This window comes from Diadema antillarum, unplaced genomic scaffold (genome assembly GCF_040938485.1).
Source record: "Diadema antillarum isolate AM-2024a unplaced genomic scaffold, OU_Dant_1.0 seq00001431_RagTag, whole genome shotgun sequence".
In the NCBI taxonomy this organism is placed as follows: Eukaryota; Metazoa; Echinodermata; class Echinoidea; order Diadematoida; family Diadematidae; genus Diadema; species Diadema antillarum.
Genome location: NW_027272182.1, coordinates 102644 through 118987, shown reverse-complemented (window position 1 = coordinate 118987; position 16344 = coordinate 102644). Strand labels below are relative to the sequence as shown.

The following is a 16344-nucleotide window of genomic DNA, read 5'->3' as shown; positions in this document are numbered from 1 at the left end:
AAAAAAAAAATGTGAACCTCTATGTCATAAACGTTGTTCAGTGTAATTTGTTTAAGATTTTTCAGAGTCTTGGTTTCTCTGCTCAAGGACCACAATAAATTCCTCAGATCTATACATGGAGATGTCGATTTATGTACTACATGCACCGATGTGTTGGCTCAGTGAGTAGAGCGGCTGCTGTCACAATCGGGAGGTCGTGGGTTCAAACCCCGGCCGCGTCATACCAAAAGACATTAAAAGATGGGAGTTGCTGCTACCTTGTTTGCTGTTCAACAGTTGAAAAGGTTAGGGCAACGTCGATCTGGCGCTGCTCAGTGGCTGCCGGGCCCACGATCAATTGGGCAAAAAGAATTTCCATTCTCAGACAATAAAATTTGGAGTTTGTATCCAAAAACAATTATTATTATTATTATTATTATTATTATTATTATTATTATTATCATTATTATCATCATCATTATTATTATTATTACATGATGTGAAATTATGAAAATCATCTGGATTGCCTCTTTATTATGCGCCATAACCTTATAGCTGTTTAAGTATATAGGTTCTCCAGCCCGATTGCGCACTTTTGCAATGCTGCATTCAATTTAGAAAAATTCAGCACACATGACATGTTTGGTATTTCAATTTTGTGATCTCTTCATTCAAATTCATTTTCAAATTACAATCAACCTCATTCTAATTAACACTTTTTCAATTTGAATTCGAAAAACAAGCACCACTTCATTATTGTTCATTCAAACTATACATGGTATGGTCACGTGATCACGTATTTGCTGCGCTCGTTCATTCGAATTCGTTTTTGGGCATCCAATTTGACATCTTTTGCAGTCAATTTAGCACACATGTTTTTTGCTTTGGTTCTTTCTTTATTTCATACAAAATAATTATTGTTTTGTAAGCACAATTAAGTTTCATATTTTCGTATTTATTTTGGAGATTTCGGCAACAGCTTTTTTTTTCCAAGTGTGCTTATTGAGTCACCCAGTCCGAAGACAGTGCATGTGGCCACAACTTATCTGGCCGTTGAGCGCTTTATTCTGAGTGTGTCGACTAGGTATGAAGTCAAGGTTATGATCATCTATTAATGTTCCTATAATTCTTTCTCTGTCTCCTTGAAACATAACGTCTGTATCTAAATTGTGCTGTCATGACTGTAAGAAGATGAAGCTACAATGTAATCGGTAGTATTGGTACATGTAGGCCTATAATGTATGAAAGATACACCTCCCAGCTGTCTGTGCCAGATCTGTAACATTTATACAGTAGTCAAGACAGCATTTATCCGATGTCCACCACTCCCTTAGATGGTCGGTTCACCGTCTATGAAAAAAAAAAGAAGAAGACAAACAAAATATTATGTGTAAAGGAAATTTCATCGAGGAAAAAATAAAATTCATGCTTAGGGTAGCAGCTATACATAAGTTCTTTGTGTAAGGCAAGCTAACGTAGGCTAAACCTAATGCTTTCATTTTCATTAATTTTCATACACTGATTTCAAATACGTATATCAAAACTGCGCGTAATCAAAGTGAAACTTACTGCATCATGTTGTCATTTCTATTACTATATAGGTATAAATGCTGACTTTTCTGCCGATTTGAAATGGCAATTAACAGCAAGTAAGAGACCCAATGTGCTCAGGGACAGCCGGTTTTCATTTCTTTCTTGCTATCAGACGGTTCGGTGGGAAAGCACTTCCATTACTTTGTTCAGTAATTATTGATTACGGCGTCCTTTTTTGTCGCTACCTCCACGATAGATTATCGATGCCATGCAAACATTCACTTTAAAATCTAGTTGATAGATAACAGGTTCTTCCGTCTTTGTTGAAATTATCATTTGTTTGTGTGTTTTTGTTTTTGTTTTGTTTTTTGTTAATAAAGACGTACATAATTATTATACAAAACATGACATTTTAAGAGTATGGTTACGATTTCATATTTTTTAATCACACTTTAACATATTTCCTATGTATTAGATGGTGATCTCTATCGAGTTGGTTTGTTGTTTGATTGTTTGCAATGCCGGGTAAATCAAGAAAACTTCCTCACCTGCACAACTGGGCACAGCAGAAGGGTTCCACGTACCATCCGACTCACACCAACCTGTGGCCACTCCAACGAGGGTAGATGTGCCTCCACACCCGAAATCGACCCTCTCAAACGCATTGTACTCCTGCTTATCTGGAGATATTGTTCCCTTGTCGTCCAAAGTAGGTCTGCCACACGTATTCTCTGAATAAAAAGAAAAGTAATCATGTAAAACTTTTAGATGAAGCGGCAAAGATTTCATACCATCAGTACAGTATTCTACAGATTATTATGTACATGTACGGATGTACATACACAAAAAAAAATAAGTGAAAAGCAAGATATTTCGCATTTAGTGTACAGATTCATGATAACGACTTGAACTAGTATACAGTATGACGTGCTAAATTCCTAAGAAATAGATAGAACAAAAGAACACACACAAGAAAACACCAGTGGACAATAATTGTAGAATGTGCTGAATAAAATCAAAGACAAGAAATTAAAGAAACAAAATGTGGTGTGGCAAAACATATTTTGTTAAATTTTGTTTTTTTCCCTGTTTTGATGCCAAAAAAGGCCAGCTGTAGGGCTGCGGACTTATTTAATAACACTTTATTAGTATTTAACTGAGGTAGACAAAATTCAATAGTAAATAGAAATTGATTGCGTTTTCTCGTCGCATGTACCATTCCTTCCTGACATGAAAGAAATCAATCTATGTGACTGAATTTTTGCTGCATTCCATGTGTATTAATCAACCTATCATTTTGCATGTCGCTGTCATTACCATAACAAGCAGGACCAAACGGAATCAACCAGGTTCCTCCAACGCAGTCATTATAGGTTGGCCCGTGGAGGATTCCCGGACATTGATACAGTATACGATCGCCTCTCTCGTAGCAGTCTTTGTGTGGAGTTGGATCGTGGTACGTTCCAAGTTGTGTCGGTATCTCCTGAAAACGACATTCTATGCGAAGGAAGAAAAGTGAAGAACGTTTATGATTGATAAAGTGATAAATGAAACATAATGGAATTGGTCATTGTGACTCTGAATGTATAAACAATGGTGAACTGACGCGAAAATTCAGCAAACTCGCAAACTAGCAAATCAATCTCGCATCCAAAACTCATCAATAAAAAGATGAAACTCAAATAAATACGTGGATTGAGTGATTGCAGCAACGTTTGTAGAACATATCAGTGAATTTGGGGAAAAGGGAATTGAAAAATTCGTTCAAAAGTTATGAATTACAGTTTCGGTGCCGTTATTGCTGCATGGGAAATAGACTACAAAACTTTGTGACGTCACGCATGGACATGGATTCGAAGAAATTAATAATCGAAGTCAACATATCTTCATTTTGAAGCTTAAAGTTAAAACATTTGACTTGCCTCTTTCAGAAAACAAGCGGAATCAAAATACACCTGATTATAATAATGCAAGTGTCAAGACGATGGAATGCGTATACTTTCCTTTCTTTTTTTTTTAATTCTCTTAATATGAAATAATGATAATTTATCTCATGTCAGGTAATTGATAACGGTTTCCAGTTAATACATTCTTCTTTTCAAATGGCACCAAGAGGAGATATAGTGTCGTTTACTTGTACATATGCAAGGAAGCAAAACATGGCATCAGTTCCGTGAATTCTGATTAAACACAGAGGGAAGAGAACGGTGATATACGTAAAATATTACTCTTTTATAGTCCTACGCTTTTGGCAGAGCAATGTGTTCGAGTCATTCAAATGAACAAGTTTAAACTCCAAACATTTTCATTGTCAAGTTGTAGTCATCCCAGCAAACCAGGTAAATGATACTTATCTTGTCTTTAGTTATTACGCTTTTACTTCTTGTCTTAGAACGACATAGGCCATACTATACTCTAATTATGTGTAACTTCTTTTTTTACATTTTTGCTCATGTAAACTAATTACTACGTCTAGGTATATGCAAAAAAAAAAATGTACATTCATGCAGTGAATTTATTCACAAAATATTAGTAATTCAAAGTGGTTTACACTTAGTAAGAGTGCGTATACTTACGTTGTGACGTGCAGGCTGAGGTGGCGTTTGCGTATAACAAAATTAAAGTAAAAACACGTTAACTTATTGTAGCCAGACAAGATAATGTTTACCCTTTGCATTTAAAACCCATATCAGCTCATTTAGATACGTATCAAATAACGTCTCTGTATACATCCTTATATTTATGACACTTTCTGTCATATGCTTCAATATCTTCAATATCATGTTTATGTAAGTTTTTTATTTGTGTGTGTGTGTGTGTGTGTGTGTGTGTGTGTGTGTGTGTGTTGCTATATTCATTTAGTTCCCTTTAGTTCCCTTTACTCATGATCCTATAGACAAACGAACAAAACAGTTTTGCTCATGAAACTGTTCATAAAGATTTATATGACCGGTTCTAAACATAAGCGAAATGTTCCAATGTGTGCATACGTGCATGAAATGCAAATGCTTTGAATGGGTTAGAAATCTGAACTTTGCCTTCACTATATGAAATTAAATTAAATCAGCAATTTGCAACTACGGACACGTTTCGACAAGTTCAAACAATGCATTGTAAATTACGAATAAATCCCACGGAATGGACTCTACTATCAAACTTTATCCCTTTTGCAAAGGCAAGCACCATTGCAAAGAAAAGAACTAAAAAAAAAAAAAGAAACGTGACAAACAAAATTTGATACACTAATCACGCAAACCTGAAATGCACACAACAGGATAACAGTCAATATATCTGAAGGTTAATTATTCAGAGTTTGACAAGTTTCAAAAAACATCTTTTTAGTTTCTTGCAGATCATTACAGACAAGACAACGCAGAACATTAAAAAAACAAAGCTTAAAAATATGAAATTGAGATTTTAAGATAACAAATACTTTTCTCGTACCTTTATCAAATTACATGTGCCAAAGAGTGCGGTAGGTTGCATTCAATGTAATGGTCAATCTCAAGACAGTATTTTGTCATGTAAGAATTGTTCAGATGGAGACAGCAAATTAATTAAGTAAAGAGGGAAACGAAAGTTCAATGTCATTATATTTTCAGTTCATCTGTTTGAACAAAGGCTTACAAGCGAGGTGCTTGGTGTATTTGTTGTAGGTTTTCAGTAATAATCCTTGGAACTCTCAATCGCGAAATTCCTTCACGGTTAGAAGCATAAAAGTCGGCAGGAAGAGGTAAGATATGGCCATACTGTGATCATGGTGATGCCCAAGATAAGTTTGTTATTTCAGAGGTCAATAATAGTTGTCTGTGAGGACCTATGGCTATCTCTCCAGGTGGGGGTTACTTAAGTCAGTCAACAGTAAGTCATTCAGCTTTAAAATGAAAATCAATAGATATTAATGATTTGATTAATAAATCACAATGGTAATGACCAACACTGTGATTTAAAAATGAAATCCACCAAAAAAAAATGAATAAACTTCAAATGAAAGAGAAAAATATTCCCTACAGAACGATACAAATATGACAAAAATCGGATAAGATACAAGGGAGATGTCACATTTTGAAAATTTTACATTTTTTTCGGAAAACATTTCTTGACCATAGCAGGCCTTCTGAATATTCAAATGAGCAAGTTGACAATGTCGTGTTCTCGCAATTTTTTATTCATTTCATATACAGAAATCTCATATTTCAGCTGTATAAATATAAGATTTGCTTTAAAACCACCCTAAACATTAAAAAAAACCCAAATGTTAACTCTGATATATCTTGAGAAGAGAAAATGCCTTTACTTGTATTAGCTAAAAATAACAATTTTTCCGAATTTCATATATTATAACATACATGAAAGATTGTGAGGGCATGAATCATGACAAATAAACAAACAAAAACAGTAATGCTCACCTGCACAGCTAGGCACGATAGAAGGGTTCCACGTACCACCAGACTCGCACCTACTTGTGATCACACCCACGAGAGAGGAAGTGTTGTCGCACCCGAAGGTAACTGTCTCGAAAGGATTGTACTCCACTTTGTCAGGAGAGATGGTGCCCTTGTTGTCTAATGTAGGTCTAGGGCAATAATCGGCTGGAAGGATAAATGAGATGGTGCCAAATGTATTTGGGGTCGTACTAACGGAGAAGCATAATATCTTATTCTCATTAAATTTTTGTAAATGATAACGAGCGAACCGAAGAAGACAATGTTCAGTACATATGATCTGCGCGATACCCATGTAGAAAATTCAATAACTTATTTCTCATTTTCGTCATCCAGTGTGCACACCTCGGCTTTAGGGAATAGACATTATCACAAAGTGTATACTAAACATGAAAACTACATGTTTTTAATTCATTAGTTTAAAGGACCTCCTTAGAAGCAAAAACGACGGTGTTACTAATGAGACAAAATAACTCTCCCTGATATCAAGTGAGCAAGTTACACTTTTACAAGATTGCCAGCTCACATATGACGGACTTGTTTTACCACAGTTGCATAAGATACTTTTCCGGATAGATCGAAGTTGATAGTTCTACTTCAGCACTTGACAGGATCCATCACTCTGAATGTAGCGTCGAGGGGACTAGTGACTATTTGAAGCTAAGAATTCATCTACCTTTTTGTAGTAATTGCAGGTATAGACTTCCCCAATGAGAAGAGACAAGAAACACAAAATCCTGTTTATGGGGCTACTGTAGACGACCTTTAATTTCTTAGATGTCATTTAAAGGACGTTTAATGTTTCACATAAGCTTTGACAGACCACGTGACGTTTTAGATGTATCATCATACCTTCACATGTAGGGGCAAATGGAATGGCCCAAGTTCCACCGTTGCAGTCATTGTATGGAGGTCCGTACAGAGTTCCTCCAGTACACTGGTAGAGAATACGGGTGCCGCTATCGTAGCAGTCTTGTGTTGGACTTGGATCGAAGTAGGTTCCTTCTTGTGCCGGTAAATCTTCAAAACGACATTCTATGTGAAAGAGATAGCATGGAGAAACTGCAATTCGACCTTTTGAAAGGGAGGGGACTGGAGTATTGGATGTTAAAGATTCAAGTGTTCCTTTAAACACATTGACTGATCTGGAACAAATCATGCGTCACAGGAATTCTCTTCGTTATGAAATACGACTGTGAGTGAAAACAAAAGCAGTGAAGAAGGCCCTTGTGCGTAAATATGTTTAACGTTTATGAGGCTTTATGTACCAACCGCTTAATATACTTGCCTCGATGCACTATATGGTGGACATATCTCTCCTATTTTTCCGACGTATTGATTCCTCTAACTTTTTTCTCCATATTTTCCGATTTCCTAGACTTCCTTGCATCATCCAAATACTGCAACCTATACAGTAGTCATTCCTATAATTAAAACTTTTTTATCTCGATCATAGGCCCTTATTCAAATTGTCCAATAATAAATACTCCTGCTATTCGATTGACTCACACAGAGATGAGAGAACACCGACAGGCGAGTGATATCTCAGGACAGATGGCGGTGGGGAAGGGGTTAAGATATATAGCTTTGTGGGAAGACATTGTTGCCATAGCGATATTTGATTTGTTATACTCAAATCTGGATGGAAGAGGGTGACGAGAATAAAGTCATCAGTACTCGTGCATAGTCATGCTTTATTCTCTTTATAATGAAGGGCGGTGAGTTGGCTCAGTCGGTAGCGCGTCTGCCTCACGATCACGCGGCTCGGGTTCGAACCCGAGTCTGGACTGAGCAATGTTGTGTGTAAACATACCATCCCCTCTAGCAAGAGGCAAAACACTCTGTCCCTCGGATAGGACATAAAATGGAGGTCCCGTGTATGAGAGAGTCACAGCTCATGCACGTAAAAGATCCCGCTTCATTCATTCATCGCAAAGAGCAGGGTGTCTAACCCGGTGAAGTGGTCCCACCCCACAACCAACTGGACCCCATGGAAGACCAGCTTAGTGTAGCTGAATATGGGCTATCCAGCCATCTTCACAGATGGAAAATGAACAACAATAACAACAACAACAACAAGTGCCTGGCTTGCAAAGCGGGACACAGAAAGTGGTAATGGGGTCGTTTTGTGCATCCTCACCCAACCCTCATGGGAATGAGGGAGAGAAAAAGAAGGGTTAGAAGCAGAACTAATGACGATGCGGTGTGTCTGTGTTTTCTTTTTCTTTTACCAGTTATTCCTCGACACCAAGTTCATTTCCAAATATGGCCTAACAGATCGCTTTTGTTTGACACCAAACACGTTATTTAGCTGGGTATAAACTGTTTTACTAGATACTTCATGGGACAGTCCCTCCCCGTTGTCTCTACCCATACATTTCCACAAACACACATGTCAAAAACCAAAAACAACAACAACAAAATCAATCTGCAAATGCATTTAAAAAGTGTTTAAACCTCTGCGTGCCATATCGATTGCCTGCCCATAGGTATATTGAACTATTGAACTTTAAATCTCAGACTCATAGCCACAATCTCCGCAGTACAAATGATAGATTGACATTGCAGATACCCCAAATCAAAACAAAAGTTACCTTAGGTGACCGATCATTTTCTTGTGCAGCCCCTAGGTTGTGGAATAGATTACCATTAGACATTCGGAAATGTCAGACTTTAAATAGTTTTAAATCAAAAGTGAAAACTTTTTTGTTTTAGCATGGGCTTATTTCTTTTTGTACTTCCCATGCAGCATTGTGCAACAATGGAACTTAAGAGCTCTTGAAGCGCAGTAGAATATATAGACATAGTTTCTGCGCTTGATAAATGATTTATTATTATTATATTATTATTATTATATGTGTGTGAAATTTACGCACATTTAACTCATTGACACATGAAGGGTTATCTTCATTTCAAATCCTGAAATATATACGGGTTGGTATTCATCTCTAAATCTATTTAGACCACGGTTTCACCAGAAATAATGATATCATGTAGTTTATTAAACTGCGCCGAAACATATCAGAACCCAAGAAAACTAAACAAAATAAAAGTGTGATTGGCGATGTCAAGGAATTGAAAAAAAAAATCAATTCCCATGAATTCTGATTAAACCAAGGAAGAAAAGAACAGTGCTTGAGTGGAATTATAGACATTACAATCAATACTTTAGTCATTGTTAGTCGTACTCGTCGGTAGATTTATATGAACAAATTCAAACCCTTATTATTTTTCCTGCAGCAAACAACATTGAACAATGCGCATGATATTCATGTTGTCTCAATAACGTTTTTGATTTTTTTTTGTGCGTACATATACAAACCGTGTATGATCTAATCACAAAATAGTGAAAGTATTTATGCATGTAGGCCTATATATTATTCCATGTATCGTTGTAGATTTTACAAACCAATGGTAAGTTTAGTATATACTATAAACACACACAAAAACATGCGTTGGGTATTTTGCATTACTATAATTTGAATTCATATCTCGATTTAAGGACGTTCCTCAGTTGAGTTTGTGCGCATCCTAGCTGCTCAGGTGCCAGTGACGTAACAAAGAGCGTAGAAGCGCACGCACGAGTGATGAGCTGAGCTAGCTGAGCTGAGCAGCTGCTAGTAGATCGAGCTAGAGTGTGGTATGTGTACGTACGGATACCCGACAGCTCCCCACCGCGGCCGCGCCAGGCAGCCGCGCTGGGCGGCCTCGCTCGGCTCGCGTGCCGACTATACGCGTTACAATCTGTACATACCACGCAAAGTTCAGCGGTCCGAGCCGCATATGGTCATTGTACCACAACACTGATTTACGGAATCGCGAAGCTTGGAAGTGGAACAGAGCTGTTTCCATTTTCAATCCATAGATCTGTTTTGCGAAATGAAGTTCATTATCCGGTCATCAACATGGTAAAGTCGAGTGCTAAGGTACCAAGGGCCTATAGGCCCTAGTCGGGGTCTAAGGCTCACTAGTCTTTTGGACTAGGTGTTAAAACAACAACAACAATAACAACAACAACAACAACAAAACAAGCATATGACACACATATCATCTTTAGGTCTAGCAGCTAAAATAATCTGAGTGTCTCTCATAAAATCTAAATTAGATCTAAACTTGTCATTACTAGTAATACAAAATATTGTTTGTTTTTTTAATTTTTGGTTACAAAATACAAGGTCACGAAAGTGTTATCAAACAAGGCTATTCATCACTTTCACCATTCATATATTATTTTTTTAATTACCAAATCTGGTGTAACAAAAGGAGAATCAATTTTTTTTTCGGGGGGGGGGGGGGGGGAGGTACTTCTCCATAGCTTACAACACGCACTTTACCAACCACTGCAACAACCAACACACCGTGACGCAATCTACAATCAACGTCATTTTATTAAGATTTGTTTTTCATTTGGAGGACGGTCAGACTAATGCCAAAACTCCCATTTCCTTATATTTATTCTTCTTCCTCCATTATCACTTTTTGTACATGGTTACAGCAAGTGGGTAAAACAAACAAACAAGCGTGCATATCAATAATATGGAGTTTTCCACGCTTGCATCCACATAATATCATTATGGCTGTGGAAGGGAAATGATAACAAAAACGCGCATGGACCTTTCTTTCTGAATATTTTTCACCATATCACTGCAATTGTGACATGTTTTTTTGTTTGTTTGTGTGTGTGTTTTTTTTTTTTTAAGAAAATGGGGTTTCGAGTGAACCGCATGAGATTCATGCATCTTAGCAGGGTATATCCCTGCATTGGTTCCTGACCAGATTTGGGGGTCTCAGTTACGATGATTTCCGTCGCAAGGAGGCTCTGCAAGCACTAAAACGAGCACATGAACCCCCCATTTTTACAATTCTTCTGCATTAAGTAACCCTTCTTCTACAATTTGATAAAGTTTCGTGAAAATGACATGGGTTTTGAATGAACAGCTAGCATAAGTTTTATGAACCCACTTGTCAGGGTATCCCTGCATAGGTTCTTGACCAGATTTTGGGGACTTACGATGATATATGTCGCATGGGGGCGCTGCTAGCACAAAAACGAGCACATGAACCCCAACTTTCAATTATTTTTCTGGAATTAGTAAGCCTTCGTCTACAATTTGGTCAAGTTTGGTGAAATTGACATGGGTTTTGAATGAACAGCATAAGCCTAATGAACTCATCTTGTCAGGGCATCCCTGCATAGGTTCCTGACCAGATTTTGGGGTCGTACTATAGTATATGTCGCATGGGGGCGCTGCTAGCACAAAAACGAGCACATGAACCCCCACGTTTGATTGTTTTTCTGGTATTAGTGAGCCTTTTTCTACAATTTGGTCAATTTTCATGAAGTTGACATGGGTTTTGAATGTACAGCATAAGTTTTATGAACCCACCCTGTCAGGGCATCCCTGCATAGGTTCCTGACCAGATTTTGGGGACTTACGATGATATATGTCGCATAGGGGCGCTGCTAGCACAAAAACGAGCACTTTGTCATGAACCCCCACTTTTGATTGTTTTTCTGGAATAAGTAAGCCTCTGTCTACAATTTGGTAAAGTTTCGTGAAATTGACATGGGTTTTGAATGTACAGCATAAGTTTTATGAACGTTGTCCCTTTGCTCACCCCTAACAGAAAACGTCGATGAGAAGGATTTGAGAGATTTCGGTGTTTTCTGCCGCGTGAGGGCGCTGCTTGCTGAAGAATGAGAGTGTAAAACCTAACTTTAAAACCTTTTCCTCGTTTTGGGTACCCTTTTCTGCAATTCTTGCAAATTTGGAGAAATAACGTGGATTTTGAAAGAATTATGGGGATTTACGTTTGTCATTGCAGATTTTGTTGCCGATCATGGTCTTGATCATGTAACGCTATCATTTTGGTACAGGACGGCAGATTAGTCATATTCTTCAAAGTCCCGTAGAAGAAAAACAAGCACATGAACCTATGGTTTTATTTACATATTTGGGCTTCGGATGGGTCAAAGTTACGGTATGGAAAGTTTCAAGAAAATGACATGGATTTTACTTTAACTGAGGAACGTCCTTAAATTCAAAATGGTTTACACTCATGACACTCATTGCACTCAGTAAAAGTGTGTATGTACTTACGTCCTGGTGTACAGGAAGGGGTGTCATCTACGTAAAAAAAGAAAGAAAAAAAAAGTAAATGTGTTTGATTATTAATGCCAGACAATAATCAGCTTACTCGTTTGTATATTCAATATACGTTTGATCTCATTTCAATTAATTTCAGACAATGTGTATTTGTGTATGCATCCTTAACAGTGGTGTAAGCTATATAATTACTCGTTGTCTATCTTGTGCTTCGAACAGTCGAATTGTTCAAGTTCTGTTTTCACTGTGATTTCACTATTTTTTTATTTGTTACAAACGTTCATTCCCTACCTTCATGGTGTGCTAATGAATTAGATAAAAATTAAGTTTCTACTGCATGGGTTAACAAACACAATAAAACACAAATCAAAAACACGAAGAGACTAAAATAAAACAGTTCGTCCGTGCATGAATTGAGAAATTTCTGGTGTAGAATTTAAATGTTAATTTATATTTTCCATACTGCAATGTTCACAGAACGCAACACAGCTGTCGACAATCTAAACTCTGCCCTCACCACATAAGAGGGTAAGATGTAGATCTAATGCATATTCACTCTTTCGGGGGAAAATCAACGAAAAACGAGTGTGACAGCGAACTATAGCCATGATAGCAGCATGATCAGAATAATACAGTAGTTTCTGTATGGCAAGTTTAATTCATTGATTCATTATTTTATAAAGTTTATGTTCTTAAACTCTATAAAGAACGTGGGTTTCTTATTACACTCATACTATGCGTTGGATTGGCTATATTTTTGGAGTCACTAAAGATATCTATAGTTCGCTGTCACACTCGTTTGATTCAAGGGTATCCTGTAAAAGTTGAAATTTTCGCGGTGTTGAAATTTTCGCGCATTTCGCGCAACCAGAACCTAGCGCGAAAATAAAGCACACGAATATTTTTGTTTGCCATATGTTCCTGTGCGTCATGTCTCTATTCCGCGGAATTAAAAACACTCGGAACTCTTCTGACCCGGCCAAGCGCGAAAAATTAGTCCTGCGAAAATATCCACTTTTACAGTATTATAAACATGACATGTAATAATAATAACAATAACAATAATAGTAATAATAGCGGCTACTTGTATAGCGCACAGGTCCACTTTTCAGTGTTCATGGCGCTTCAAAAATGAAAAGATACATGCATATACATGTTCAAACATGTCAACAAAGAAGAAGATGGCAAACAAAAAACAAATATCATACCAAATAAAGATTAAAACATATACCAATTATAGATGCAATATTGTTCCGAACATTAATGACATACGACAATTACAGTCCTCAGTGTGAGAGGAATAGATAAGTTTTACGTTTGGATTTGTAAGTGGTGTGCATTATCTGTTTGGGCGATATCAATGAACAACGCTATCTTACCATGACAGGACGGCTCGGGTGCACTCCAACTTCCGTCTGTACAAGTAATGGTAACGGCTCCCACCAGAGTGTAGCCAGAATCACAGGTGTAGGTCTCTGTCTCTCTCTCTCCCTTTTGCGTCTCTTTCATTCTTCGTAGACGTTTAGTTATCAACTCAATCCGAGGTACAGTTGAATGTTCAAAACGGAATGTTCACCTTCTAATCGATATTTTGCCATGGCATTATATTCACCGATGTTATCATCCGGATCTTCAATGTTGTTGGTTTTTGTTTGTTTGTTTGTTTGTTTGTTTGTTTGTGTGTTTGTTTGTTTGTTTACTGAATGAAATATACAGAGGCCAACTAGGTATGGGGTAATTATGCTCACCGTAGCACACGGGGTCAGCAACATCGAAGTTCCCATTGTTACAAGTCATGTCTGTATCCGTGCCAGTCCCTGTCGAGTAGCCGGGATCGCATTCCACCGTGATGGTGGTGGCATGATCTACCGGCTGTAGCTGCGTGGCGTAGTCTGAGTTAGCTACCACAGGTGGGAGACACTTGTCTAGATCGGGAATAAACGGGAAAACGCACAGCCTGTATGAAGGATTGCATGTAGAGTGCTTATATAGTACGGTGTCGGGAGGGGGTGGGGGTGGGGGTGTAAATTATCATCTTAACAAAGGTAATCATTGATTGAGTGCCTCTGAATTTATCTTTATATCTGCACGCAGTGACAAAGTACCGGTTTGAGAGAGAAACTGGAATTCGAATAAACGTACAAAGACAAGATTTCTTGACAATTTCATAAATACTGAGCTTGCATAATTATGTTCACACCAAGACCTATGTATAGCAACGATTAACTGTTTTATAAACTTTGGGCGGCAAGAATCACTGTATGTCTCCCTCCCTTGACTCGGACCTGTTTCTTGCATGTCATGAACTTTAGACCGGAACCAGAGCAAATGGTAATATACCACAAGCCTATCGAGCAGAGTAATGTGTCTCTTGGTTTGTTATGATGTATAAGTATACCATGTCAGTTTGTCATGGGTGACGTAAGCTCGAGTCATCATGCTCACCTGCACAGCTGGGCACGGTAGAAGGGTTCCACGTACCACCAGACTCACACCTACTTGTGGTCACACCCACGAGAGAAGAAGTGCTGTCACACCCGAAGGTGACTGTCTCGAAAACATCGTACTCCGATTTGTCAGGAGATATCGTGCCCTTGTTGTCTAGGGTAGGGTTAGGGCACGTATCGGCTGAATGGAAAGAGTTTGAAATGAGACTTGTAAAAGGATACTGACGAAGAAGCATATTCTATCGTTATTCTAATCATGATAAGACTATAGTGTGAGAATTTCGAAGAAATAAATAGACAGTATATCATACACGCGTATCGGCACCGATACCCATGCAGAAAGTACAATATCTTGCCTCTATAGTTTTCGTCATCCCATGCGCCCACAAAATATGTAAGGATTATCATTTCATGCTTCATTCAAGGAGAGTAGAAATAAGTGTATCAAAGTACAAAAGTAAAATTTGTTTATTCTTAGCAGCAAAATGTATATCAGATATCCAGTGAGCAAGCTGAACTTTGAAACGTTGTCAGCTGATACTTGACAAATGTTGTTTCCCACATACTATATGCGATACTTTGCAATGTGGATCAAACGTAAATAGCAAACGTACGAACATATTGATTGTTTGCAATAGTTGCTGGTAAACTTCCCGAACAAGAATGGACAATAATCAAATCCAATATCATGTTGACCCATTGTGATTGAGATGTCAATCTAAAGGACGTTTAATATTTCATTTAGCTCTGACAGGCCACGTGACATTTAGACGTATCACTACCTTCACATGTCGGGGCAAATGGAATGGCCCAAGATCCAATACTGCAGTCGTTATAGGGAGGTCCGTACAGAGTACCGGGGCAATAATAGAGAATTCGAGTACCATCATCGTAGCAGTCTTGTTTTGGAGATGGGTCATAATACGTTCCTTCTTGTGCCGGCATATCTTCAAAACAACATTCTGTAATGAGAGAGCAACATGAAGCAGCGAAAGTTATGTGAAATGAAGAACAAAAGTGGATTCGTGCTCATTTGTCTTTGTTTTGTTCTGTTGGGTTTTTTTTTTTTTTGAGGGGGGTTACCGACACACAATCATTAATCTAGGACAAACACAACGCAACAACAAGTGACAAAACCGGAATCAAAGAGTTTTCATGACGACCAGAAATCATAACAGAGTCGACGTGCCATTCTTCCTAGACGTCACATTTCTGTCAAGCTTGATAGCATCGAAAGGTCAAGTACAGGACATTGAATATGAATGTTGTGCCCATCTTTACAGCAGAATTATCACTGACAGTGGCATTAATCACATACAGACTACATAATGAATTACACGCTAATCCCTGTGAACCAAATCTGAGATCTATAAATTGGAAATTCTATAAAGAAATTAAAACTCGGTATACAAATCATTCCGCTGTGTTTATGCTAGAATCTGGAAAATGACCAAGATAATGCAAGACTTTTGCTTATTCCACAACGGGAATGCAACAAGCGTGACAAAAGTAAAGAGAAAATTAATACAATGTCTGCAGTAATGCAAGCGCTTTTAATGAATTCGGGAAAATTCAGCGACGTTGTTACTGATGTAATGAACTGGACCTATATAACAGCAGCAGACGACGTGCTGCAGCTAAAACATCATCATAAGTGCATTCATTGCTACTGAAGAAGAGGTTAAATTTCAGTGAATGGGGCAAATTGTGATATTCTTCAAAGGAAAAGGTGGCACATAACGCTCCTTTACCAGTACCCGGCTTAGAAACCATCACTGGAAAGGCATATTTAGGTTTTAAGAAGACAAGGGCCATTGCATTTTCGAGGTTGAA

At 37.9% G+C, this 16344-nt stretch overlaps 1 protein-coding gene across 1 annotated transcript; it reads right to left on the bottom strand.

The window, feature by feature from the left end:
• Positions 1-1309: 1309 nt before the first annotated feature.
• Positions 1310-15456, bottom strand: LOC139709394 (complement receptor type 2-like). Its single transcript, XM_071621361.1, has 7 exons — positions 15396-15456; positions 14510-14692; positions 13813-13989; positions 6810-6992; positions 5922-6104; positions 2061-2243; positions 1310-1329 (listed from the first exon to the last, which is right to left on the bottom strand). The coding sequence occupies exons 1-7, from the start codon at positions 15454-15456 to the stop codon at positions 1310-1312; spliced, it is 990 nt and encodes a 329-aa protein (XP_071477462.1).
• Between the last annotated feature and the right edge of the window lie 888 nt (positions 15457-16344).

Bases quoted from the DNA above. Each gene is read 5' to 3' on its own strand.
- LOC139709394 (XM_071621361.1), bottom strand. From the start codon at position 15,456: ATGCCGGCACAAGAAGGAACGTATTATGACCCATCTCCAAAACAAGAC. The intron at 13,990-14,509 runs GTGAGCATGATG...TTCCCGATCTAG, and splicing joins TACCGTGCCCAGCTGTGCAG to ACAAGTGTCTCCCACCTGTG. The intron at 6,993-13,812 runs GTGAGCATAATT...TCTTTCACATAG, and splicing joins TGCTGACCCCGTGTGCTACG to AATGTCGTTTTGAAGATTTA.